General features: G+C 42.0%; 1 protein-coding gene across 4 annotated transcripts in view; it reads left to right on the top strand.

Moving 5' to 3' along the window:
- Positions 1-26,945, top strand: part of POLK (DNA polymerase kappa) — a 146,598-nt gene that overhangs the window by 68,286 nt on the left and 51,367 nt on the right. For 3 of the 4 annotated variants that reach the window (XM_089694237.1, XM_089694234.1, XM_089694235.1), the window contains exons 4-8: positions 1,294-1,446; positions 6,165-6,296; positions 7,069-7,231; positions 9,733-9,978; positions 25,746-25,870. In XM_089694237.1, the coding sequence (XP_089550363.1) occupies positions 1,294-1,446; positions 6,165-6,296; positions 7,069-7,231; positions 9,733-9,978; positions 25,746-25,870 (819 nt within the window). The remainder of the gene's footprint in view (positions 1-1,293; positions 1,447-6,164; positions 6,297-7,068; positions 7,232-9,732; positions 9,979-25,745; positions 25,871-26,945) is intronic. The other variant, XM_089694236.1, reaches the window with a different exon arrangement.

Here is a 26,945-nt window from a genome sequence, read left to right as displayed (position 1 = left end):
TAAATTTTCTATAGGATTAAGGTCTGGAGACTGGCTAGGCCACTCCATGACCTTCATGTGCTTCTTCTTGAACCACTCCTTTTTTAACTTGGGGTATGTTTTGGGTCATTGTCATGCTGGAACACTAGCACAAATAACCTTTCAGTTTTCTGTAAGGGAGATTCTTTTCACTGGCCACCAATATAGGGAGAATTCTTTCCACTGACCTTGATGCTAATGTACCATGAGCTGTAGTTTAAATAATTATTTGCTGGGGTTCCATGAAACCAGAACGTTAATATAATGGTTCCTCTGTGTTAAAATAAAGCTGAGGAAGGCTAATCTAGATACACTTTTTAAATAGACAATTGCCCTGGATCAGTAAATGACAAGAATGTTTATTGAACAACAATATCCAAGCTTACACTGGGGTATCAGGAGAGCAGCCCCATGGATGAGGGTGTACATCAGTTGAACAGTATGCAATACCACAGCGGGAGATGAATGGGCATGCATGTTTGTCAAAGTCCTTTTTGGGTGGTGAAAAATAAGTCCCTTTTCCAATAGATCACTCTCTTGTGGGGATAATATGTGGGAGGACAAATTGAAGTAGTATTTTTATTGGATTGGGGTTTTTTTTTTTTTTGCCTTCTTTTTCCCTGGACGGTTGGAGGGAGTGAACTCCAAATAAGGTTCCCTAGCTTTGACAAAGTGGCAGAGCCCCTAAGCACATATATCCCCTAACCTACCACTGTGGTATTGGATGTTTCACAGAGTGACATAGGGAGTTATACATTGACGCTGACAGTAACGTGATTTATGGCAGCCCAGCACTCTATCCATCAGCTCAGTGATCCTTGGCACTCTGCGATTTGCTCCTATCCCACCCTCATCCTCGGAGCTGCTCTCCTGATACCCCAGTATAAGTTTGGATATTGTTGTTTAATAATCATTGTTGTCTTTTATTAATCCAGCGGCTTGACAATTGTCTTTTTTACATGTACCACGGATTTCCCCTGATCTGATCTCACCAGGAGCTGCTGATCCTAGTCTTTAACCCTTCCACCTGTTGGATCCATTGTCTCTTTGATCTCCACTTTTTGCACATGGCTCTCTCACAGCCCTTTTCTGCCACTTCACCTCCAGGTTGCAGATTCTCTGCTACCCTTTTGTTGCTATTTTATTCCACTGCAATGGACTCTTGAACTTTATAGCCAACAATTTATTGCAAGCGCTTTATTTATGTGCTTTTGTGCACATGTTAATATTGTTGTTATCCATACTCTTTTACATGTCTTCTTCTTTCTTGGGCAGGTTGATCGAATGGCACTGGAGCTGGAGAGAAGGCGAAATTTGAGTCATTTTATTGTACATGTAGATATGGATGCTTTTTATGCAGCTGTAGAAATGAGAGACAATCCTGAGCTGAGGGAAAAACCTATGGCTGTGGGTTCAATGAGCATGCTGGTGAGTAAGGGCAGTATAAAGTAACAATGATTGGTGCTGTAATAATCCTTAACTTTTATAGTATGTGATCAAAGTTCATGAGCTTCTGTTAATATTTGTATGTAAAATGATATGATTACTTTTTGTGGAAATAAACACACCATTTATTGTGTAACAAGCAGATGACCAACACTGCAGCAAAGATACTTTTTAAGGCTGACTTTATTGAATATAGTAACAGGTAGATGTATGCTTTTGCATATGTCCTTAGACATATCCACGGGCTAAACATATGTCCATATCTTAGTCTGTGACTAAAGTTAAGGTAGCCTGAAACATGACTTTGATCAATACAGTCTGATTTAAAGGATAAGTTCACCTATTAACAAAAAATAATTAATGCACATTTTTTTGCAGGTAAAAAAATGTGCATTTATTATTTCTTTATCGTACATCCCGGGACACAGAGCAGGCTATTCAAGACTATGTGGGTTATATGCCACCTATAGGTGAATGGACACTGGCTCACCAATCAGAGAGGAGGTCCTCCCCTATATAGCCCCTCCTACACAGGAAATACTTCAGTTTTTTTGCTAGTGTCTGTAAGGTGGATGGTGACTGAAAGTGTTGCTTGTGCTCCTGGAGCATATCTAAGGTCTGGTATGGTTCCTTCAAGAATCATGGACTTTAATTGGATCCATTTGGAAAGCTGTGAGCCAAAATAGATGGTACCCGAGCCTCGCTGGATAAGGAGAAGAATCCTCTGGGTTTGCCTGTAATGCAGCCTTATGGCACTGGACCCTGCGTAGATGAAACCCTGTGCAGTTTTAAAATCTAAACAAGGTGCTTTCCAGCAGGGTGCTATACAGGTCCAAGGCAGTGGCCCCACTTTATGGGAACCGGGTCCTTTAAGGTCCTTATGACAATAACTGCCATGATGGTCGAGGGGTGGTGCCTGGCGGCAGTCAGGGACCTGCAGTGGGACTGGTAAGCTATATTTTTTATCTAAAAAAAAAAACAAAGCTCAAATTTGAAGGGAAAAGGAGAGGTATTGTTTGTTTGGCAAAGTTTCCACCAGGGTGAGTGCTCACAACATTTTAGCCCAGGACATGCTTGCCTGTTATTTCTGTTAGGGCCACTAGAGGGAGCATTTTGGTCTCTAGGAGCGTGGCCGGCCATTGACTGTGGGGCGCAAGCATTCGGCAGGCAGGCGTGCGTGTGCACGCATGCGCAATAGCCACCGGAAACGGAAGACGGACATATTTATTCATCAGGAGCCCTGGGCACATGTGGGCTGCTGCTGCTGTCGCTGAAGGGTTCCTGTGGCTGGGACACAGAGCAGGCTATTCAGTGGGGCACGTGAGTACTCGCTGAGGGGGAAGGAGTGTTGGTCAGTCAGTCAAGAGCCACCTTTGGTGCCCATAAGGTCAGCAATTTGCATTGAGTGTTTTCTTCAGCACGCTACTTGCATAGCTGTACCTTGTGGTCTGTGTTTACTATTGGAGGTGCACAGGTTTTTACGCTATCTGAAGTAATGTCTTCCAAAAACCGTAGTGGGAGAGCCACAACAGGAAAGGGCAGTAATGTGCCACCACCAGGTCCTGAGGAACCTAGCCGATTGTCCGCTGTAATATCCTCTCCTGAGAGGCCAGAAGTGACTGGGCAATCTGAATCACTGCATTTATCTGGCATTGCCTCGGCATATGTAACCAAGGATGATCTTGCTTCAGCCTTAGTGGGTTTAGAGGATATGATCACAGGGATGATTGCATCAGTTTCTCAGGGGACAAAGAAGCGGGAGAGATCCCCGTCACTAGAACCACCAATCCTGGAGCAGGAATGGGTGGAACTTGAGGATGAGGAAGCACTGGAGGAAGGTCAGACAGTAGAGTCTTTATCTGAGCGGTCACAGCCTAAGGAGAAGCAGGCAGTCTATGTCTCCCAATCTAAGAGTTTATTAGTCCAGGACCTCACTAATGGTACAATCTGGATTCAGGCTAACTCCGATAGAAGCCTCTGAGATTACCTATTCTTCTCTGGACTCTTTGAAACCTCCACAGAGTACTCAGGCCTTTCCAATGCATCCTCTTCTGTAGTCTCTCCTTAAAGTCTCCTTCTCCCTGGCATGTTCTACCGCACAGCCAGCAGTGGCAGCTGCTGAAAAGGGGAGTATCGGATTTCGTCATCCCCATCATGTTGGATGCTAGAAAGATAGTCTCTAGGAACATTTATTACAAAACTTGGAAGGTTTACATTTCCTGGTGCGAGGTCCGAAAATGGTAGGATTCTGTTGTTTCTTCTAACAGGGTTGGAGAAGAATTTGGCTTTTGGTACCATTTAAGGGCTAGGTTTCAGCATTAGCTGTTTTTTTTTCCCAGAGGCCAATTGCATCTTACTATTTGGTTTGCACTTTTTTACAGGGTGTAATGCGTATTGCTCCTCCTGTCAGGTTCCCTTTGTGTCCTTGGGACCTGAACTTGGTTCTGGAGGTTTTGCAGAAACCACCATTTGAGCCTATTAGAGAGATTCCACTGGTCCTATTGACTCCTAAGGTTTTGTTTTTAGTGGCAATCACTTCTGCAAGAAGGGTGTCGGAACTGGCAGCTCTATCTTGCAGAGAACCATTTCTGGCTTTGCATCATGATAAGGTGGTCTTGCGACCTCAACCAACTTTTTTTACCAAAGGTGGTTTCTAGTTCATCTCAATCAGGACATCATTCTGCCTTCATTCTTTCCTAGGCCTCATTCAGCATCTCTGCATACCTTAGATGTGGTATGCGCTGTAAGGGTCTTCATGAAGGTGACAGCACAGGTAAGGAGGTCAGATGCTCTGTTTGTGCTGCTAGAGGGGCCAAGGAAGGGGCAGGCGGCATCAAAGGCGACTATTTCACATTGGATCCACCAGTTGATCATTCAAGCCTGTGGTTTGAAAGGTAATATTCCACCCTTTTGGGTGAAGGCACACTCCTACCAGAAGTGTGGGGAATCTTGGGCAATCCGCCATCAGGTGTTAGTGGCTCAGGTTTTCAAGGCCACTACATGGCCTTCACTTCATACATTCACAAGGTTTTATCAGGGGGATGACAGAGCCATAGAGGATTCTGCCTTTGGCTGCAGTGTTTTACGCATGGCTGAGTAGGTCCTGAGGGATTAGTGACGGTGGCTATCATGGTGTCACCCTCCCCTCAAATTTCTTTATTGCTTTGGGACATTCCATATAGTCATAAATAGCCTGATCTGTGTCCCGTGATGTACAATAAAGAAAACTGGATTTTTCTACATACTGTACTTACCTGTAAAATACATTTCTTGGAGTACATCACGGGACACAGAGGTCCTGGCCCTCTTTCTGGATTTTTCATTGCTTGCTACAAAAACTGAAGTACTTCCTGTGTAGGAGGGGTTATATAGGGGAGAACCTCCTTTCTGATTCGTCGGCCAGTTCCCTTTCACCAATAGGTGGCATATAATCCACATAGCCTGCTCTGTGTCCCGTAATGTACTCCAAGACATGGATTTTACAGGTAAGTATGTAGAAAAAAATCAAATTTTTTTGTTCCTGGAGCCTAAAGCATTGCACCAGCAATCAGTGGATCACTGGTGACATTCAGGTCTCCCTCTGACCTGTCACTGTATCTGCTTGCTCGTACAGCCCGTACGGGCAAGCAGATACATACTGACAGGAAGACTCAGTGAACTGCCACGGTGTTCCACAGCAGTTCATTGACAACTACAAGCCGACAACTGCAAAGGCTGTCGGAACTTGCAGTTTGCTCATTCACAGAATGCACCGCCCGGCCACGGTTTTTTTTTTTATAATTGTGACAGCTGTCCCCCGCTAGCTGTCACAGAGGGGAATGGGGGGGGGGTGCAGGGGCCGGTCCGATCATACCATGTTACTCCCTGAATATAGGTGTAACATGTTACGAAAGGTGAACTTATCTTTTAAGGATATTCTGGCCAATCATAGGCCATCTGCTTGGTACACTGATGTTGAATGGGGTATGCCCTGACTGTGCACATAGTTTCTGACGTGGTGACTCTGGTTATTTGCATTGGCAGTGAAGTCATTGATTTCCTTCTCTATAACTCTGTGGTGGCCATTTTTTTTCCTTCATCTCAGATTGCCAAAACGGAATCAGCAGTTTATATTTTCCCGACATTGCTATATGTAATATTTATTGTCAGTCAACTGGTTGTCGTGATGAGAGTAGACAGAAAATGTTTGGGTGACATTCTTTCTGCTGTTACTTGTTCTACTAGTACTGGGATGTTAGGTCTCAATGTATTATATTTAATGATTTTAAAAATATATCACTTTTAAACATGCTCCTTATCATAGCTTCCCTTTTGAGCTATCTAGAATTCTTCTTCAGTGTTTATAAAAGTAGAATTTTTAAAAAAAAGCATTATGTAAAGTAAAACTAAACTCAAAAGACTACTTAGGTTTGTGCAGCATTGTAAAATTGCATTTTTTTTAATAAAACAAAATACAGTTCACATGTCTTTCCCTGCACTGTGCACACCCTGTAGACTCTTTTGTTAAAGACTATATGAGGTTTAGCCCGGACTTCCACTTTAAATTACAAGAAGGACATATAGAAAAATAGATTAAAGGTTTTGCTATTACAAGTAATGTGCAACAACATATTTGGGGTAGGTTTTAAATTTAGTTAAGATTTCTATTCTGCTGAATGTATCATTCTCTTTAAAATTTACTTTTTATCATTATTTTAAAGTCCACTTCAAATTATTTGGCAAGAAGGTTTGGCGTACGTGCGGCTATGCCAGGATTCATAGCAAAGAGGTTGTGTCCCAATTTGGTCATTGTTCCAACGAATTTTGACAAATATCGAGAAGTAAGCAAAGAGGTGTGTATATCTTATTATGCAGATATTACCAATATCAAAATAAATGTAACCTTTTATCATATTTATGAGAAAACAACATATTTTTTTTTTTTTTAGATTTATAGATGAATATCTCCTCACCAGTTAAAGTGATTCTAAATGCTGAAGATTTTATTTTACCTTCATGCATTCTATGCACGAAGGTAAACAACCTTCTGTGCGCAGCACTGAACCTCTACACCACCCCACCCCAGGTTTCTACTTACTATAAATATGAGAGAAGCAGTGACATCTAAGTGCAGTGATAAAAACAAATAATTTATTCCCACAAAATTGGCAACTCACAATAGGTGTAGTGGAATGAGCGCTTGTTAAATTGGTGTCAACGGCTGTGCAACTCCTGTTCGGTCCCGCTGTAGGCAGGTCTTCTATGTACTTCTATTGTGAGTTGCCAATTTTGTGGAAATAAATTGTTTTTATCTCTTTTAGATGGCGCTGCGTCTCTCCTTTTTATGGTTAACACAAAGTCTCTACTAGCTCCTTTTGAATCGGCTGCCACTGAGTCAAGCATTGTTGGATTATCCCTTAACTACCTTTGGACTTTAAGGACTTTACTTGTGTGGTTAATATACTAGCCATCACATAATACATCTGGTCTTTTTCCTCTTAATGCGCCAAATATCCCTTTTGTCTTTTAGGTTTCTATTTACTTCTGCTAGAAATTTTTAAAAATTCACCGTTTTCAGTTAATTTAATGAAATCCTGAAATGTACATTTTTTATTTTTCTCTCAGGTTCGAGAAATTTTTGCAGAGTATGATCCCAACTTTTTGCCTCTCAGCCTTGATGAAGCCTATTTGGATATTACTGATCATTTGGAGGAAAGGTTGACATGGCCAGAAGACCGGAGGAGATTTGTAAAAGCTAGCACATTACAGAAAGATGACTCTCCAGCAGGTAAAGTACAGAATTTAGAATTTTGAGTCCTCTCATGAGATTCTTCTTCTCATTTTGTTTTGGATAGAGAAATGTGGGACAACCTTTGCTTGTTTCTTGTTTCTATGACCATGACTTTTGGATCTAGCTCTGTGAAGATCTAGAAATTTCTTACCACATACAAGGAGTCCAATCATACTTCAGTTTTGGACACAGTTCTTAAATTTCTGGGGCATTCTGACAATTCACTCATTTCATGCACATACCTGTCCTCCTTGAGTTGGCTATTTTGTTGAACTTGTTGGCCAGCCCAATAAATTAAAGATGCATCCTCTTGCCTTGCTAGTAAGCAGTGATATATTTGTGGCATGATACCTCTACATTTGCCTAGTGTACAGTACAGCTAAATGTTTGTGGACACCTGAGTTTTTGGACATGTCAATTCAAAACCATGGGCATTTATATGGTTATAACAGCCTCTACTTTTCTGGTAAGGCTATTCACAATGTTTGTGAGTTTGTCTGTGAGAATTTGTGCCCATTCAGTTAATGACCATTTGTTAGGTCAGGTGCTTATGTTGAATTTTACGACCTGGTTTGCAGTGTGTATTTCAATGAATACCAAAGGTTTTCAATTTGATTTAGGTCAGGGCTTTGTGCAGATCACTCTCGGCCTTACTCTGCACAGAGACTCTCCAATTCCATTCTCTAAACAACAATTTAAGGAAGCCCATACATGCTTAATTTTTGTTTGTTCAACCAGAGGGTTGAATGAAAAAGAAAATCGCCCTCTCCCCCATCCACACACTCAATGTGGATGGGGGAATCACTCCCGATGAATGATAATAGCCCATATTTTATAGTACAGCATGATCTTGTGATTTGAAGGACCCTCCTAACCCTCTTAGGTCCCTCATAACCCTCTTGTATTGAACTGTATTGTTGCTGTATTGTCTCCCTTTTATATTGTAAAGCGCTGAGCAAACTGTTGGTGCTATATAAATCCTGTATAATAATAATAATAATTAGCCCCCTACATCTTGCAATATAGGCATACTAAAACCACTTTTTTGCGGCCTCTGGTATCATGCGGCAAGAATCTGCAAATTCTTTCTGCAGGAATGACCTGATTATGCGATCAGTGTCGGCCGCTCAGCTCATTTAAACTAATGGCGGGCTGGCAGGGGCCGCTGCTGATCACGTGTAGCTGCACATAGTGTGATTAGCTGCAGTTCCAGGACAGATGTCCAAGCCTGGGTGCAGTCAGCTGCCAATAATCTTTGTATGTAAACAACAGCGCACTACTTCGTACTCCAATCCTCCTGTCTTCATAGCAGAATCTCTTTAACCAGAATATGTTGTGTGCCATAGAATATCTCTCTGTCCTTTGATCTTCCAATGTACTGGTCCAAATCTCCAAAGAAAATAACTATAGTGTAGTATTTTCTCATACATGTACACCTGTGCACAATTAAATATTATACAAAAAGTGTCCACCACTTATCCCCTAAATACTCTTACCCTCTTAGGGTGAAAATGGGCTTTTCGCTCTTTTTACTGTGAATAACATCTAAGATAAACATGTGACCATGCTCCATCCACCACCTGTGTGCGATGCAAATCAACCGTGCTCAATCTCTTCCCCTTCCGGCATGCACCTTACCCTGCATGTCTTGTGAGTTGTCTTTTCATAATATGTAATCAACGTGCTCAATCTCGTCCCCGATTCTTCATGTACTCTCAGTGATCATAAAAGATAAAATATACTCCCATAGTGCTGTAGTACTTGAAAGATCAATTTAATAATAAAAATTGCGCTTGCATGAGTCTGAGGTACAAACAGCTTGATTCAACCAATTCTAAAATGTCTGCCGCGGTACTTCCGGTTGTGTCTGACATCACATCCGACTGACGCGTTTTGTCATTCAATCGACTTCCTCATAGGCAGGCCTGCAGAAATACTACACTATATTAGTTTTTTCTTTTGAGATTTGGACCAGTAGATTGGAAGATCAATGGAGAGAGAGATATTCTATGGCATACAACATATTCTGGTTAAAGAGATTCTGGTGAGAAGACAGGAGGATCGGAGTACGAAGTGGTGCGCTGTTGTTTACATACAAAGACTTTTTTTTTCCCAGGGGGGTATTGGACTGTCAGCTGCACTTTTATTTATGCTGTATTCTGTGAGGCTTTATATAATCTTAAACATTGCCAATAATCTTTAACTGTGATTTAACAAAAATATTAATGGCTGCTTGGCAACTTATTCAGAAACCTGTGGGACCTGTTCTTCCATTCTGGAAAGAGAAAAAGTGTTTGTGAATGAATCTGAGTTCAAAATTTAGGTTAGTGCAGAGTGGGTCCATTGGTTTAATGATCACACAGTGATGGGCAGATCGATCGTTCACTCTGGTTTTTACTGTCAGAACTGCCTGTCTTGTTGCTAGAGTGAACAATTTACATTGGTCCAATTTTCTGGTCTGCACTCTTTACACCAGCAGCTTAATTTGTGTATTTTAGTAATAGCAGGTTTGGTGACCACTACAGAACCGTGTGAACCAGAACAGACACAATGCACATCCCCAGTGCTATTTGAAGACAGTCCTTCCTTCCTGAATGAACCGACCCTACCTCAGTCTCTGCCAGATCCAGCAGAAATAGAAGAGCCTACGGAAAATGCAATTGTCTTTGGGACATCAGCAGAAGAAGCTGTGAGAGAAATGAGATTTCGAATTGAACAAAAAACCTCTTTGACTGCCAGTGCAGGTATGAATGACTTGTAAGCACAAATGCTGCTTTTAGCCATTATGAATTGTAAAATGGAAGGATGTAATTTATCAAGTAATTATGGTAGGTTTTAGCTCCATCTACACTGTGTTTTAGGACTGAGCAAGGTAGCCAGTTCATCTTAAAGTTGCAACAGCTTAGGTTTTTTAGTCTTCATGGTTAGGATCATTGACACCATGTAGTACTTGCAGGTTCCCTGCACTCACTGACTCTGGAGTACTACATTAACCTCCCTGGCGGTATTCCCGAGTGTAGCTCGGGGAAAACTTTCAGTACCAAAAGCGGTAACCCCGAGCTACACTCGGGAATACTCTGCAGCGTTCCTCCAGGATCCCTGTTTCACTTACTTTGTCCTGCGCTCCCGCGATGTCCCTCCTGCAGCGTCCCTGGCCAGCTCCTCCGGCTGATGCCGGCATCCATCTTTTGGTTCCTGTGAGCGTCGGGGCGTACAGGGGCCAGAACCGGCGGGAAATTAAAAAATGTGACATTCACTCAATACACTAAAATCCCATAGTAAAACATTACTGTATCAAAGCATTTCACATACATTTTGTCCCTAGTGCTTTGTCCCGTGCCCTGCCTGCATTTTTACTGTTCTTTCTGCCTGGAAACTGAGAAATGTCCATGGCGTCCAAAAAGCGTCCCTTTAGGTCAAAAGCTGTTTTAGACCAACTAGAGAACAGCGATAGTAAATCCGAACCACTTGCAGAATTGAGTGATAATGATTCATGGGGAAATTCGTCATCAGACACTGAAAACGATTTTGCGACTAAGCACACTGATGTGCGAACTTGGTGCTCTATTTCAAATTTAAGTGTTTTTGGTTTGATTATATTATTGATTTAAATGTATAATTATTATATTATTTTTTATGATTATATTATAATTTATGATTTTGTGTTTCAAATTTTATCATACCCGGGATGTTTACTAGACTCTTGTTTGGACAGATGTCAGTGAGTTATTCCTAAGAATTACAGGCCTACAATAAAAAAACAACATATTTCCATGCAAAACAATGTACCACTTTGAGCACAGAAATACTGACATAATCAGACCGCTAGGGAGGTTAAAAAGTACTAAATTCTAACCAAACATTTCTATAGTTGCCGTTATAGATGTCAGATCTGTAAATATAACCTATTGTCTCTGTGAAGCCAATATGCAAATACAACTACCAGTAAAATCTACAATTCTGGACAAGCAAAGCAGGTTGTTTTTGCCAATGCCTGCAGTAAATGAACTAGAATTGATAGGTAGGTAGCATTTGTCAGGTTTTTTTTTTTTAAGTCCTTAATCTTTGCACTGCCCTATATGGTTCCATTAGTATGCTTGTGTCTGCCCAGGATGTTTCTGTAAACCAAGTGACCCTGCAGTGCCTTTAAAGTATCTGTAATATCCTATCTGTGGAGATCTTGCAAGGAAAACAAACTGGACATTGGGCTTGCCTACAATCTACCCATGAGGCCCAAGCTGAAGACAATAGTTGTGTATTTTTGTTATGACGTCAGCAGTTTTACTGTTTTTGTTCTTGTTAGCCAATGGTGAATGAATTCTCTGTGAGGGTTTCAGTTCCGTTACTTGGCAACAGCTGCTTTTCTTTGTGCTGTTTACTTTCCCAGCTGCAGTTGATCCTTTTACCACTGAGTTAATGAATAGTGCAAGAACACATTATAAGTAAATTAACTGTCAGCTTCTAAATTACATTCTGATCAGTTTATTACTTTATGCATCCAAAAGGTCTTTGCAGCTGCAGTGTTCTATGGTGTCCTTCACTGCATTATTAAAGATCCTTTTTCTGGTGTTTTATGACTTTATATTAGTTGAAGTTGCTACTGCTTATAAGATGTTACCCCGCTTCTAAAATTATATTAGTTTTGTGTGTTGTTTGCCACATTTGAAAATATCCCAACTACGGCACCACCTGCGTGGAGTTTGCATGTTCTCCCTGTGCCTGCGTGGGTTTCCTCTGGGTACTCCGATTTCCTCCCACACTCCAAAGACATGCTGGTAGGTTAATTCGATCCTGTCTAGATTGGCCCTAGTATGTATATATAGGAATGTAAGTTAGGGACCTTAGACTGTACGCCCCTTGAGGGTTAGGGACTGATGTGAATGTACAATATATATGTAAATCGCTGCGTAAATTGACGGCGCTATATAAGTACCTATAATAAATAATTTGAAAATAATTAAAAGGGACACTTTGAAGTGCGTTCAAGCACTTTGCACCAACTGCTACAGTGTCCTGGATCCTGCAGGACATGGACACTAAAGGGCAGTTGCCGTTCAAATTCCAAGAACTCCTCTGCTGGATCGTGGATGCTTGACAGCTGTCTTTTATTAAGTGTTCTTACATGGCAAGACCACTTCCAGTTATCTCACATATGTATTCTTATTATTATTATTATAGCCAAATTTACCACCCTAACTCCTCCCACAGTTTTTACACTACATAGACAGTAATATACCGAACTGTGCGGATTGTTCCCGATTGGTGTGCTATTACTTTGTGGAACGTTTCGCAGAATGAACCATTCGTGAACCACAAAATATCGCTGTTTTTGTGGTGAAATTGGTCCCATAGGAATGAATGGCGGAATGTTCAAAACTGGAGTGGGAGCTGACAAAAGCTAGAGTGTGAGATGAAAAATCAGGACATGATTTCTAAACTGCCATCACTCCCTCATTTTCAAGCCCACCTACACAAGTCTTACATCAAAACGTTCAGATATCCCTGCTGCCACTACAAATGTCCACAGCTAAGCCATAGTCCTGATAGTTTTCACAATATGACTGATTGTTTGCAACTCACGCCGCCCATTGACATTCATTGAAACTCCACTCTAGACACCCCTTAAAATCTGAAGGGCAATTTCTAAACTGCGACTGTGCCTTCATTTTTAATATTTCAGAGACATACTACGCAGTTTTAAAACTACAACCATTTGAAGATGGCAACCGCCAGTGAAGTGAGCGACTTGGAGCAGTTTGTTTTTAACCGCTCCTCTGCCTTTGCTGTAGAGTGAGTTGCCATAGGAACCCAGGTGTGTGAGCAGGCAGCAGAGTGACAAGCCACGCCACCCAGTTACTCCGCCCACTCCAGTTGTAGACTACTGGTGGAGGCAAGAACACTTCACACAATTTCCCCAGAAATTGTAGATTTTCTAGTTTAAGGATAGTAATCATATGAAGCCATATGTTATCACATAATTGTTTGGCTCCTTTTTAAATCATAATGATAACAGAAATCACCCAAATGGCCCTGATCAAAAGTTTAAATACCCTGAAATGTTTGGCCTTGGTGACAAACATGGTAAAATGGTAATTAAAGGTTACTTTCCCACATGTGTGGCTTTTTAAAATGTAATTAGTGTTTGTGTATAAATAGTCGATGAGTTTGTTGGCTCTCACGTAGTTGCACTGAGCAGGCTAGATACTGAGCCATGGGGAGCAGAAAAGAACTTTATAAAGATGTACAGGATATAAAAAGATATCCAAAGTCTTGAATATGCCAGACAGTACTGTTCAATCGGTTATTAAGAAGTGTAAAATTTGTGGATCTCTTGATAAAAAGCCAAGGTCAGGTAGACAAAGAAAGATTGCAGCCACAACTGCCAGAAGAATCATTCAGGATACAAAGAAAAACCCACAGTTAACCTCAGGATAAATACAGGCTGCTCTGGAAAAACACAAGGTGTTTGTTTCAAGAAGCACAATACAACGATACTTGAATAAAAATGAGCTGCATGGTTGAGTTGCCAAAAAGAAGCCTTTACTGTGACAATGCCACAAAAAAGCCCAGTTGCAATATGCCCTACAACACCTTGACATGCTTCTCCGGGCTTTTTTGTGGCATTGGCACAGTAAAGGCTTCTTTCTGGCAACTCGACCATGCAGCTCATTTTTGTATTGTCGTATTGTACAAATATTTGAGCACAACTGTGTGTGTGTATATGTATGTACAGTATGCACGGTGGGTATAGAAAAGAATCACCCCACTTTAAAATAATTACATTTTGTTGTGATTCTGTTTGTGATTTTATTTTTTTTCCAACATATTGGTGTTATATCTTTCACTTGGATGTTATAGGTTGCACTGAGTATATACAGCTGTGTGTGTATATGTGTATATTTATATATATATACAGTGGGGATCGAAAGTTTGGGCACCCCAGCTAAAAATTTGTATTAATGTGCATAAAGAAGCCAAGGAAAGATGGAAAAATCTCCAAAAGGCATCAAATTACAGATTAGACATTCTTATAATATGTCAACAAAAGTTAGATTTTATTTCCATCATTTACACTTTCAAAATAACAGAAAACAAAAAAATGGCGTCTGCAAAAGTTTGGGCACCCTGCAGAGTTAATATCTTGTACTGCCCCCTGTGGCAAGTATCACAGCTTGTAAACGCTTTTTGTAGCCAGCCAAGAGTCTTTCAATTCTTGTTTGAGGTATCTTTGCCCATTCTTCCTTACAAAAGTCTTCCAGTTCTTTGAGATTTCTGGGCTGTCTGTCACGCACTGCTCTTTTAAGGTCTATCCATAGATTTTCAATTATGTTGAGGTCAGGAGATTGTGAAGGCCATGGCAAAACTTTCAGTTTACGCCTCTTGATGTAATCCCCCGTGGATTTCGAGGTGTGTTTAGGATCATTATCCATTTGTAGAAGCCATCCTCTCTTTAACTTCAGCTTTTTCACAGATGGCATCAAGTTACCATCCAAAATTTGCTGAAATTTTATTGAATCCATTTTTCCTTCTACTCGTGAGATGTTCCCTGTGCCACTGGCTGCAACACAACCCCAAAGCATGATTGATCCAACCCCATGCTTAACAGTTGGACAGAGGTTCTTTTCATTAAATTCTGTGCCCCTTCTTCTCCAAACGTACCTTTGCTCATTCCGGCCAAAAAGTTCAATTTTAACCTCATCGGTCCACAGAACTTGTTTCCAAAATGCATCAGGCTTGTCTATTTGTTCATTTGCAAAGTTCAGACGATGATTTTTGTGGTGAGGACGTAGAAGAGGTTTTCTTCTGATGACTCTTCCATGAAGACCATATTTGTACAAGTATCTCTTTATAGTGGAATAGTGTACCACAACTCCAGTGTCTGCCAGATCTTTCTGGAGGGATCGTGCAGTCAAACGTGGGTTTTGAATTGTTTTTCTCACAATCCTGCGAGCTGTTCTGTCTGATATTTTTCTTGGTCTTCCAGATCTTGCTTTAACTTCCACTGTTCCTGATGACTGCCATTTCTTAATTACGTTCCGAACAGAGGATATTGACATCTGAAAACGCTTTGCTATCTTCTTATAGCCTTCTCCAGCTTTGTGAGTGTCAACTATTTTCAGTTTCAGTTTTCTAGACAACTGCTTAGAAGAACCCATGGTTCTGATTGTTGGGACAAGGTCAGATGAGTCTGGGCATTTAAAACCTTTGAGATTGACATAACCTGGTCTTCCCAGACGATGATTGAGAACAATCCATGACACTGGCAGGTCTCAGATTTGCAAAGGGGGCAGTGCATGCTATAAATTCTGCAGGGTGCCCAAACTTTTGCAGACGCCATTTTTTTGTTTTCTGTTATTTTGAAAGTGTAAATGATTGATGGAAATAAAATCTAACTTTTGTTGACAAATTATAAGAATGTCTAATCTGTAATTTGATGCCTTTTGGAGATTTTTCCATCTTTCCTTGGCTTCTTTATGCGCATTAATACAAATTTTTAGCTGGGGTGCACAAACTTTTGATCCCGTGTGTGTGTGTGTGTGTGTGTGTGTGTGTGTGTGTGTGTTAGTGTGTGTGTTAGTGTGTGTGTTATATCACTATATAAACTCACCAGACCTTATTCCCCTTGACTTCTTTTTTTGGGGGTATGCTAAAGGAGAAGGTGTACTCAATGAGAATCACCTGAAGAAATGCATCATGAACTGTGTTCAAATTGATGGAAATGTGGAGTTACTGCTTCAGGTTTATGTGAATCTTCCAAAGAGCTTATAACTTTGTATCACAAATGATGAAAATCACATTGAAGATGTTATTGATTAATATTCCAATGAAATAAAATGTATTGCGATGTATTGAAAATATGTATTTTGCCTATGTGTCCAGACTTTAGGGACAGCGTGTGTGTGTATAAATTTTTTTTTTTTTTTTAAATTTATTGCGGTGACTGTTAATATGCAGTCTTACTCTTGCTATTAAAGGCTGTGAAAGTTTTTGGATAACTGGTTTCAAAACATTTTTCATAATTTAATTCTGAACTCCTGCAAACCGCTAAATACACAGATGATAAACATATTCTGGCAATGGAGGGGTACCTAATTTTTTACCTTACTGCAAGTGTCCTCCTCGCCCTCCTTTCTGGACAATGAAAGCATATTTTTTGTACTCCTGCACAACTTATTGTCTACTTGTGCTGCTTCTTTCTCTTCTGGACCAAAGCCATGAAAGACTCACTTTGTGAGTATGTCCAATAAGGCAGAAGCACCAAGAGCTATATCGCTGTACAGTTGTGCACTTTTCCAAATTTACAACCACTGCTGCTTTTGCACTGGAAAGGGATAAGACTAAGGGACTCGTGCGCTTACACCATCATATAGGTGGAGTGTTGTGCTTGTGCTCTGCACTCATTATCGCTCCTTTCATTCTAAACCAAGCACCATCCCACTGCTGCTGCTTCTGCAGCACCAGATAGATTGCCTGGTCTCCAGTCTCATTTCACTACCCTCTTATAGTGACTTGGGCACCTATGACAGCCTGCAATTTTCATCCGAACCAGTTGCTTGGGTCTGTGAATACTCAACGTTTTGCTTCACTTTTGTCTTTTTTTTTTCTACTGCACAGTGTAGCATATCTTCTTAAAGAGGACATTCCAATGGGTGACTTCAGTCCATACTATGTCTATACTTCCTTCAAAATTTTCTAAGGGGTGTTTTTTTTTTTTGAGACATGGCCCAGCAAACTTTCCTTGTTGATGATGTTATTTTTTAGTATGTTTTTGTTCTGCCTGTTTTTTTGGTAGATGGTTGATCCTCCACTTTTACTAGTTGAAGCCCATCGCTCCTGCGGGTAGCAGTTCCTCTTAGTGGTGATTATCAATCCTGTTTTGGAGCAGTAAGTTGATCCTTGGTGTACTCTCCTTGGTTGTGACTTTTTCCCTTTTTTGCTTGGCCATTTCTTCAACTAAATTACAACAAAATGTTTACAGCTTTTAGGGAAATAGAAGATCGCAACGGCGCACGAATCTGTGCATGCGCAGGATCCCGGCAAGGCACACAGGTGTGCGGGCACTAGGACCAAGGCGAGCATGGCGGCACTTGCGGCCGCGCATGTGCACTCGCTCTCAAGGGTGCGCGCCTGTCACCAATGACGGCACCGAGCGGGCTATTTAAACGGCCACTGCAGGATCCAAATTGCCGTATGATCTTATTCTTCTGCCTGTGATTCCTAACTCTGATTTGTTTCCTGTTGCCGAACCCAGCCTGCTCCTGACTACTGTTGACCATCTCCTGCCCTGACCCCTGGCTTGTCTCTGGATATTCTTCTGCCTGCTCCTGATCATTTGACCTCCTGTTGCTGAACCCGGCCTGTGACCCGGCTATCCCTCTGCCTGCTGCTCTGGTCTGCTCTGCCTCCTCGGATACCAAACGCGGCCCGCCTGACTCCGGTACTTGCCTCATGGTGCATCCGCATCCATCCATCCTGCACAGATCCATCCGCATCCGGCTCCGGTCTGCTCTGCCTCATCCATCCATCCTGCACGGATCCATCCGCACCCTGCTCTAGTCTGCTCCTCCCCAGTTCTGCTACTTCACCAGACGGATCCCAGGCCCTCTTACCTCACCGCGCTCCTGTGACTGCTGTCTCACTCTCAGCAGTTCCCGAGCCGGGGTTGTACGAGAGGTCTGCCTCTTCACGTCAGGCTCATTACTAAGGTACATGACAGTACCATATGGCCATGTCCGAGCCTGCAAGAGGACCGTCTCCACTGGATGAGATATGTCATCATTTGGCCACACTCACCCAAGCTGTTAAGACCTTACAGGATGGATATGCACATTTGGAATAACGTATCCAAAACTTGGCTACACCTGCTTCCGTATCCACGGCTCCGGTTACTTCCTCCTCGGCCAGTGATTCCTCAGAATCCCGCACTAGCACAGTGGTCCAGTTACCTTCACCTGAACCTCGTGTGCCCACTCCACAACAATTTAATGGGGACCGAAGTAAATTCAGAGCGCTCCAAAACGCATGTCGGCTGTATTTTGACCTGCAGCCATGAACCTTCTCCACAGAGACTGTTAAGGTGGGGTTCTTCATCTCCTTGCTGCACAGAGAACCTCAGGGTTGGGCCCATGAGGGTCACCATCCACACTTAAACACCATGGCCCAGCTATACGATGACCCACAGCGAACGACTACCTCTTAAACAGCATTACATGCACTCCAACAGGGCCGCTGAGCAGCAGAGGACTACGTCTCAGATTTCAGATGATGACACAAACTGGAACGATGCAGCCCTACGACATCAGTTCCGTCTGGTCCTGGCCGAGCCCCTCAAGGACGAGCTAGCTCGAGTAGGCATACCCAACTCCATTTGCAAGACCTGATCGCATTAGCCATACAAATTGACCGTCGGCTGCGTGAACGCAGGTTAGAAAGATCTAACCAAGCTCTGAGGCCTACATGGGTGCTACCCAAGTTTCCAGTCCAGCCCAATCCTCCTGCTAGAACCCTGGATTCTGAAGCGTTGGATACCCCAGAACCTATGCAACTCGGGCTAATACATCATCACTGACTGCAGAGGAACGCCAAAGATGTCGGGTCCACAACCTCTGTCTATTTTGTGGAGAATCAGGCCATTATGTGCGTTCCTGCCCGGCTAAATTGCGTACGTGCACCTCTGTTTCTTCAGCTGCTCCTCCATCATGTTCAAATAGCTTAACTCACCTGGCTGTTCCCATTTCCTTCCAGCTTCCCGGAAGAACCGTGTCGGTGACGGCAATTATTGATTCAGGGGCCTGCAGCTGCTTCATAGATTTAAACTTTGCCGCCCAACAACATATCCCATTACTACCAAAAAAACACGGACTAAACATTTTTCTTGCCGATGGGTCCCGTATTAAATCCGGACTGGTAGACAAGGAGACCCCACCAATCCATACTACGGTAACCAACCTTCATTAGGAATTTCTACGTCTGGACGCTATCACCTCTACTCTATTTCCTGTCATACTGGGCCTCCCCTGGCTATGGGCGCACAACCCTCAAATTAATTGGAAGTCGAGGTCAATCCAATTTCCCTCTTCCTACTGCCAGAAACACTGTCTACCCAAGATCTTCTCTGGTCCGCCTACCCTACTATGCATGGACTCTGATGCAGAACTTTCTCAAACAATTCCCCCAGTCTACCATGACTATCTTGATGTATTCAGTAAACGGGGAGCAGATACACTTCCTCCTCATCAATCCTATGACTGCCCGATCGATTTGCTTCCCGGGTCTGAAATCTCCTTTGGGCGGATCTTTCCCTTATCCGAACGGGAGCTAGGAGTGTTAAAGGAGCATATCGAGGAGAATCTCCAGAAAGGGTTCATTCGGCCCTCCACTTCACCAGCTGGAGCGGGAATATTCTTTGTAAAAAAGAGACAAATCCTTGCGGCCTTGCGTGGATTATTGGGAATTAAATAAGATCACCGTTATCCCCTTCCCTTGGTTCCTCAGCTGTTCCAAAGACTTAAGACGGCCACTATCTTCACTAAGTTGGATTTGAGAGGGGCATATAACCTGGTCCGTATACGGGAAGGGGACGAATGGAAAACAGCTTTCCGCACCCATTTCGGCCACTTTGAATACCTGGTCATGCCGTTTGGGTTGTGCAACGCTCCTGCTACATTCCAACACTTCATTAATGACGTTTTCAGAGATTACCTGGATATTTTTGTTGTCATATACCTGGATGACATTCTGATTTTTTCCGCATCTCTGGAAGTACACCGAGATCATGTCAGATGTGTACTGGGACGACTTCGCCAGCATGGACTATATGCTAAGGCAGAGAAATGCAACTTTGAGCAACAGAGCATTCCATTCTTGGGTCTGATTATCTCTACTGCCGGAATTGCAATGAATCCTCAAAAGATTACAGCAATTTTGGAATGGCCACTACCCTCAGACAAAAAGGGAATTCAAGGGGGTTCATTGGCTTTGCAAATTTCTACCGGAAATTAAACTCCGGTACTTGCCTCACGGTGCATCCGCATCCATCCATCTTGCACGGATCCATCCGCATCCTGCTCCGGTCTGCTCTGCCTCATCCATCCTGCATGGATCCATCCGCACCCTGCTCTGGTCTGCTCCTCCCCAGTTCTGCTACTTCACCAGATGGATCCCAGGCCCTCTTACCCCACCACGCTCCTGTGACTACTGTCTCACTCTCAGTGGTTCCCGAGCCGGGGTTGTACGAAAGGTCTGCCTCTTCACGTCAGGCTCATTACTAAGGTACATGACAGTACCATATGGCCATGTCCGAGCCTGCAAGAGGACCGTCTCCACTGGATGAGATATGTCATCATTTGGCCACACTCACCCAAGCTGTTAAGACCTTACAGGATGGATATGCACATTTGGAATAACGTATCCAAAACTTGGCTACACCTGCTTCCGTATCCACGGCTCCGGTTACTTCCTCCTCGGCCAGTGATTCCTCAGAATCCCGCACTAGCACAGTGGTCCAGTTACCTTCACCTGAACCTCGTGTGCCCACTCCACAACAATTTAATGGGGACCGAAGTAAATTCAGAGCGCTCCAAAACGCATGTCGGCTGTATTTTGACCTGCAGCCATGAACCTTCTCCACAGAGACTGTTAAGGTGGGGTTCTTCATCTCCTTGCTGCACAGAGAACCTCAGGGTTGGGATGGATCCCAGGCCCTCTTACCCCACCACGCTCCTGTGACTACTGTCTCACTCTCAGTGGTTCCCGAGCCGGGGTTGTACGAAAGGTCTGCCTCTTCACGTCAGGCTCACTACTAAGGTACATGACAGCAGCTAATGGAAACACAAACTGCAAAAAATCATAATCCCCAGCTGCCACTCCAAAAAGTTCCCCCAATTACACTTGTATACTAATATAACTTTAGGAGCGGCTCTAATATTTCCAAAACAAACAGGACTTCCAGTTGGCCATGCTGACATCACATCCACCCAATGGCACGCATGACCGCTCCAGGCAGAGTCTAGGAGCTGCATATCCAAGGAAAACTTGGTGGTGATTTATTTGTACTGCCACAAGAGGCTCATATAAACATGAGTGCAATTTTTATGGCGTCAAGTGTTTCTTGCCTTTTTTTTTTAAATAAGAGATCACGTTTTCTGGAGTGTGGATATGATGTATGAAGTGACTGTTTACACTAAGCACTATATGTATATTTTTGTGGGTTATACATGCACTGTACACAGTATTTTTATGTCCAGACAGCAGTGAGTGCTGGGAATTTTTAGTCTGTTTTTTGTTTTCATGTTTGTTTTGGTAATATTATTGCTGCTTCCATAGCTTTTCTTTAACTTGCCTTCATTCATGCGTTGATTACATCAGATACTCTTTGTAGAATAATCTCCACATCTGTTAGGATTCTCAGTGGCTGTTGCCCACTCTTCAATTGGACTGCTTCTGAATGTCCTAACAGTTTAAAAATTCCTTAATTCCTGTGTCTTTCAGTGGACTATAATAGTAAGATGTTTGTACTTTTACCGTAAAATCTTTTTAAGTCCATTGAGGGCCACAGGTTCCATCCCTCTGTGTTCTTTGTAAATTACACCACCACCACCAGCCTGAACCATTGATACAAGGCAGGATGGATCCATGCTTTCAAGTTGTTAAGCCAAATTTTGACCCTACCATCTGATGGTGACTGCTGAAATCAAGACTCATTAAACCAGGCAACGTTTTTCCAATCTTCTATTGTCCAATTTTGGTGAGCCTATGTGAATTGTAGCCTCCGTTTCCTTAGCTGACAGGAGTGGCCTTCTGCTGCCAAAGCCCATCTGCTTCAAGGTTTGATGTGTTGTGCATTCAGAGATCGCATTCTGCATACCTTGGTTGTAACTAGTGGTTATTTGAGTTACTGTTGCCTTTCTATAATCTCGAACCAATCTTCCCATTCTCCTCTGACATCAACAAGACATTTTTGTTCACAAAACTACTACTCACTGGAAATTTTATCTTTTTCAGACCATTCTATATAAACCCTAGAGATGGTTGTGCATGAAAATCTCAGTAGATCAGTTTTTTAAATACTCAGACCAGCCCATCTGACATCAATAACCATGCCACGTTCATAGTCACTTAAATCCTTCTTCCCAATTCTGATGCTCAGTTTGAACTTCAGCAAGTCATCTTCACGACGTCTAGATGCCTAAATTCATTGAGTTGCTGCCATGTGATTGGCTGATTAACAGTTTGTGTTACCAGGCAATTGAACAGGTGTACCTAATAAAGAGGCCAGTGAGTTTGTGTTCCTATCCATTTACTAATGCTGGCAGCATAAGGATTAAAAATGCTGAATGAGAGAGTGAAGTTCCACTTTAACAGTTCCTGAATTCCTGAGTCCCTCAATGGACAAACTACAGAGGTGCTGAGAGGGGGAGTTTCAAGAGCCACAGTCAGTAGAGGAAACACTCAACATCATCGTAGCTTACAAGCAGCAAAGTACTAAGGGATATTTAGTCCTGAGAAATTGAAGGTAGACCAATGGAATGAGCAAAGCAAATTCTGCAAAACACTCAGGGAATCAAAAAAGTTGATGAAAGAGTTGGCCAGCAGACATACAGAACTCACAGCAGGAAAGGAGATTTTTCAAGTAGCTTCTACTGCATAGTCAAAAATAATAGTTCCTATTGCTATAACAATGCTGATGCTATAAAATGAAAAGGTATGCTGTGGCAGTTATGGTTTATTGACAAGAATGAGTTTGGGCTATAACAATACTCACAACCATTAGTATTTTAGCCAGAAGGGCAGCCAGCTGTATAGGAGTAATTATTTATTTATTTCAGGTACTTATATAGCACTGTCAATTTATGCAGCACTTTTCATATATATTGTACATTCACATCAGTCCCTAACCCTCAAGGGGTGTACAATCTAAGGTCCCTAACTTACATTCATACATACACATACTAGGGCCAATTTAGACAGGAGCCAATTAACCTACCAGCATGTCTTTGGAGTGTGGGAGGAAACCGGAGTATCCGGAGGAAACCCACGCAGGCACAGGGAGAACATGCAAACTCCAGGCAGGTGGTGATTCGAACCAACGACCTGAGTACTGCCAGGCAGAAGTGCTAATCCTGCAGTTTCTCTGGGTCTGCTCTCTGGTTTTTGTGTCTGATTCTACAGACACATTTAAAATATCTCTAAACTTATACCAATTATACTTTGTTGGTATGGACCATGTACCCGAGAGAGGTATTCCAATCCCCTGTCCTCAGCACATGACATAACTATCAGTTTTCTTCCTATTGCTGCTCACACTGGACCTGTCTGTCAGTACTATGTGTACTCCATTTATTTAAGTGGAAGGAAGTCTTGCAACTTGCTGACAGCAGTAAGAGCGATTATGGAAGGTGATTAATGGTGCTGGGTTTTCACAGCATATTATGAAATATTAGATTCCAGGTAATGATGTGCAGGTAAATGTTCTTAAATATATAAATTTGAACACTGCTAACTTTTCATAGCAGTTCTTCAATGTTCGCTTTTATTGCTTAGTTAAACAATTCCATGCAAAAAAAAACTTCTTAGGTACGAAAGGTGAGCCGTAACCCACTGTGAGCAACCAGTAATCATATTTCTGGGTTTTTGGGCAACTACAGTACTCTCATCATATTTTGCCTTATCGTAACGGTTGAGTTTGTCTGTGAAGGTTCTCAGGTCATAATATAGACAATAGCAATAATGCAAGCCATACATGGGTCCAATTCCGAAAGAATTCACCATTAGTGAGCAGCAGTATCAGCCCAATTTCGTGCGGCCATCGAATTTGAGTGATCAGGCATGTTGGAAATTTTTTTGAAAAACGAACGAATTTCGAATTAATGATGGGTGAATTGTACAAGAAATATACTTGAAAAAGAAATGAGCATGAGCGGTGACCTGGAAAGAAAAGATTCCCAGACATGAAAATTCTTTTCTTTGGCAGCAAGGTGAAATTGAAGGCTTGGTTGGTTGAATTTTGAAATCAATGGTGGCACCATCGGATTACAAAACACAAAATTTCCAATTTTCTATTAAATATTCCTTCAGAATTCAACCCATGTATGGCCTGCCTTAGTCACATTCAACTGGGCTTGGTTGGTTATGTTGAAGATGTTTTACAGCTGCTGCTTCTTCAGTTCAGATGAGTGTCATGAACATACCCCAACATTTACAGGTATGTCTGTTACATTCATCCTGTCACCATAGAATTTGTCAAGGCAGATGTTGAATGTGTACATGAAAAATGAGAAGTGTAAAAGTTTTTATTTTAAATACACAATCTAATCTTTGGTACCAGGGAGTCTGAAACAGGTGTCAAGCCTTTGATTTACATAAAAAAGTCCATTAATTGAGGTTAAAGACTAAAGCCTAGTATACACAATCAGAAAATCATACAAAAAATATCGTAAGATAATCTGATCGTTAGGTCACAGCTTTTGTTCAAAAGTATTTGAAAGGACAAGCACAAAAATGTTTCTCATACGATACCAGTTTGTAAGATTTTCATTTAATCAGTACAGTTTTTCGTCAGAAAATACAATACAATTACATTACATCACTTCCGAATTTTCTTTCTGTCATTAAAGAATTTTCATAACTTTAGCAATCTCTTCACTTTCGATATAAGGCTAGCATGCAAAAAAAAACCAGATGATCATTCGGCCAATATTCTCATCCTGTGTATGGGGCTTAAGAGTATGTCAAACTGCCGAGGGTTTTTATTGCACTCTGGGACTTCATCCTTTGTTTTTATATCCTCAATTCCTGTCCAGCTGACAATCGTGTCAAGTGAAGGAAAATCTACAACGGAAACCCAGACAGTAATATAAAGCTGAAAAAAGTTCTAGCCTTCCCCTTTTCTTCTAAAGAAAATCATTTTTATTTTTTTCTGTTCTTTTGGAGGGTTACCCTCACTTTCTGTCTGGTAAAAGGTTGTCAGCAGGGAAGGAAGTGAGGGTAAATCTATAATGACCCCGAGGCCCCTGACTAGGGTACTCTATCCAAATCTTAGAAGAAATTTCAGCTGGAGTTAAAATTTTAACAGGCACTCAAATCAGTGTATTTTATGTCTGATAATGTGCTTTTTATCCAAGGTTGCATATGGAGGACAACAGCCAGCCCTCCCATACCTGGCCCCATCGAGGCAGCAAAGGGCCCCAGCAGGGTCTCCCCCACAGCATTTCCTGGTCAGATCTGTCTGTATTAACTAGGATTAATTCACGACCCTTGTCTCTTTGTATACAGTAGTTAGCAAGGAATAATATCTATTTTGCAGCAAAGGCATTTTGTAATCTGTTATATTGCATAGTATTGTGCCAATAGTCATTTAGCTTCTCATCTGAACTGCTTCTGACACTCTGCCAGTCAATTCATCACCTGATCTGCAGGGATATATTCACCCCAGGTCGATGTGTCATTTCTAATTAGGCTTAAAGGTAATTATGTTCATCACAAGCTCATTAGACATTATGTTTGCATCTAGGCATTGCTCCAAATATGATGCTGGCAAAAGTTTGCAGTGACAAAAATAAACCTAACGGCCAGTATGTGATTCCTCATGACCGACAGGCCGTAATGGACTTCATCAAAGATTTACCAATCAGGAAGGTGAGACAACTTTGTTTATTTATCCAGTGGCTTTTCCATCTCTTTTATTTTCCAGTGGCTTTTGGATCTATTTAATTTTTTCTTCATTCATTATTTAAATCTGTAATTGCTGGTTTTCTCAAAGAACGATTAGTACTCTGATAGTCTTGGATTTACTTAGCTTTGTAATTGCTTATTTTTTTTGGTTTTATATTTTATTTTATTTTTTTCTTGAGAGATTTTTGTACCTAACTATTGGTTGTCAACCTGTCACACACAATAAAAATTAACTAGACACAGGAAGGAACATGCCTAAGCATTGTCTATCTGAATAAAGTTCAGGAGTTCCATATCATATTTCCCAGAACTTTGGTGTTCTCAAACTGCATTGTAGGCATTGTTTACCCGCTGCTTCTGTTTCACAGGAGCTGCCAAAAGTCCGCTTCTTCCAGTTATTTGGTTCTGTGATTGCACCATTTTGAGCAGAGTTTGACATTGCAGTTAGTATTGCTGTTCCCATTCACGGCACTGTTGTCTTGGAAATTCGCTCTTACGAATTTCTCCTTACCGTGAGTACTCGCAGTTGGATGCGCAGAAATCCCCCATAAAGCTGTGTGAATCTCGCTTACCACGACTGCAGCTTAGCCCCAAGATTCCTGCCCCTCCAACTGCTTTAGCTCTGTTGAGATGTGGGGAATTGGAGCTCCATTACCCAAAAATGATCACACGACACTCTCAGGTTGCTGTTCGAATGCACCAAAAAGGCGGGTCCAACTCCAGCCTCCGATTTTTATTTACAAGCAGACACACGCCCCCCCACATGAATAAGGTCAATCCCCTCCCACAGAACAATGCATGGGGAGTGCCTATACACAGGATGTACATTCCGATTGGAGCATAGCCTTTCCTATTATCTAACACTGGTCCTCCCCCATGAGCCCTGTGAGGTCAGCAGACTTCCTCCCCTTCCCCCCATGAGCCCTCTATGGAGAGCATACTTCCTGTCCTACTAGCTCCTATTGGTATGCAAATTCTTTGTACAAGCATTCCCTAGGAACATCAGTCTGTACCTGGATGGGCCCGATACGATCTTTAT

Source organism: Staurois parvus, unplaced genomic scaffold, assembly GCF_062004578.1.
Source record: "Staurois parvus isolate SC_StPar_1 unplaced genomic scaffold, SC_StPar_1.0 ptg000656l, whole genome shotgun sequence".
Taxonomy (NCBI): domain Eukaryota; kingdom Metazoa; phylum Chordata; class Amphibia; order Anura; family Ranidae; genus Staurois; species Staurois parvus.
This window is presented reverse-complemented; position numbering and strand designations above follow the sequence as displayed.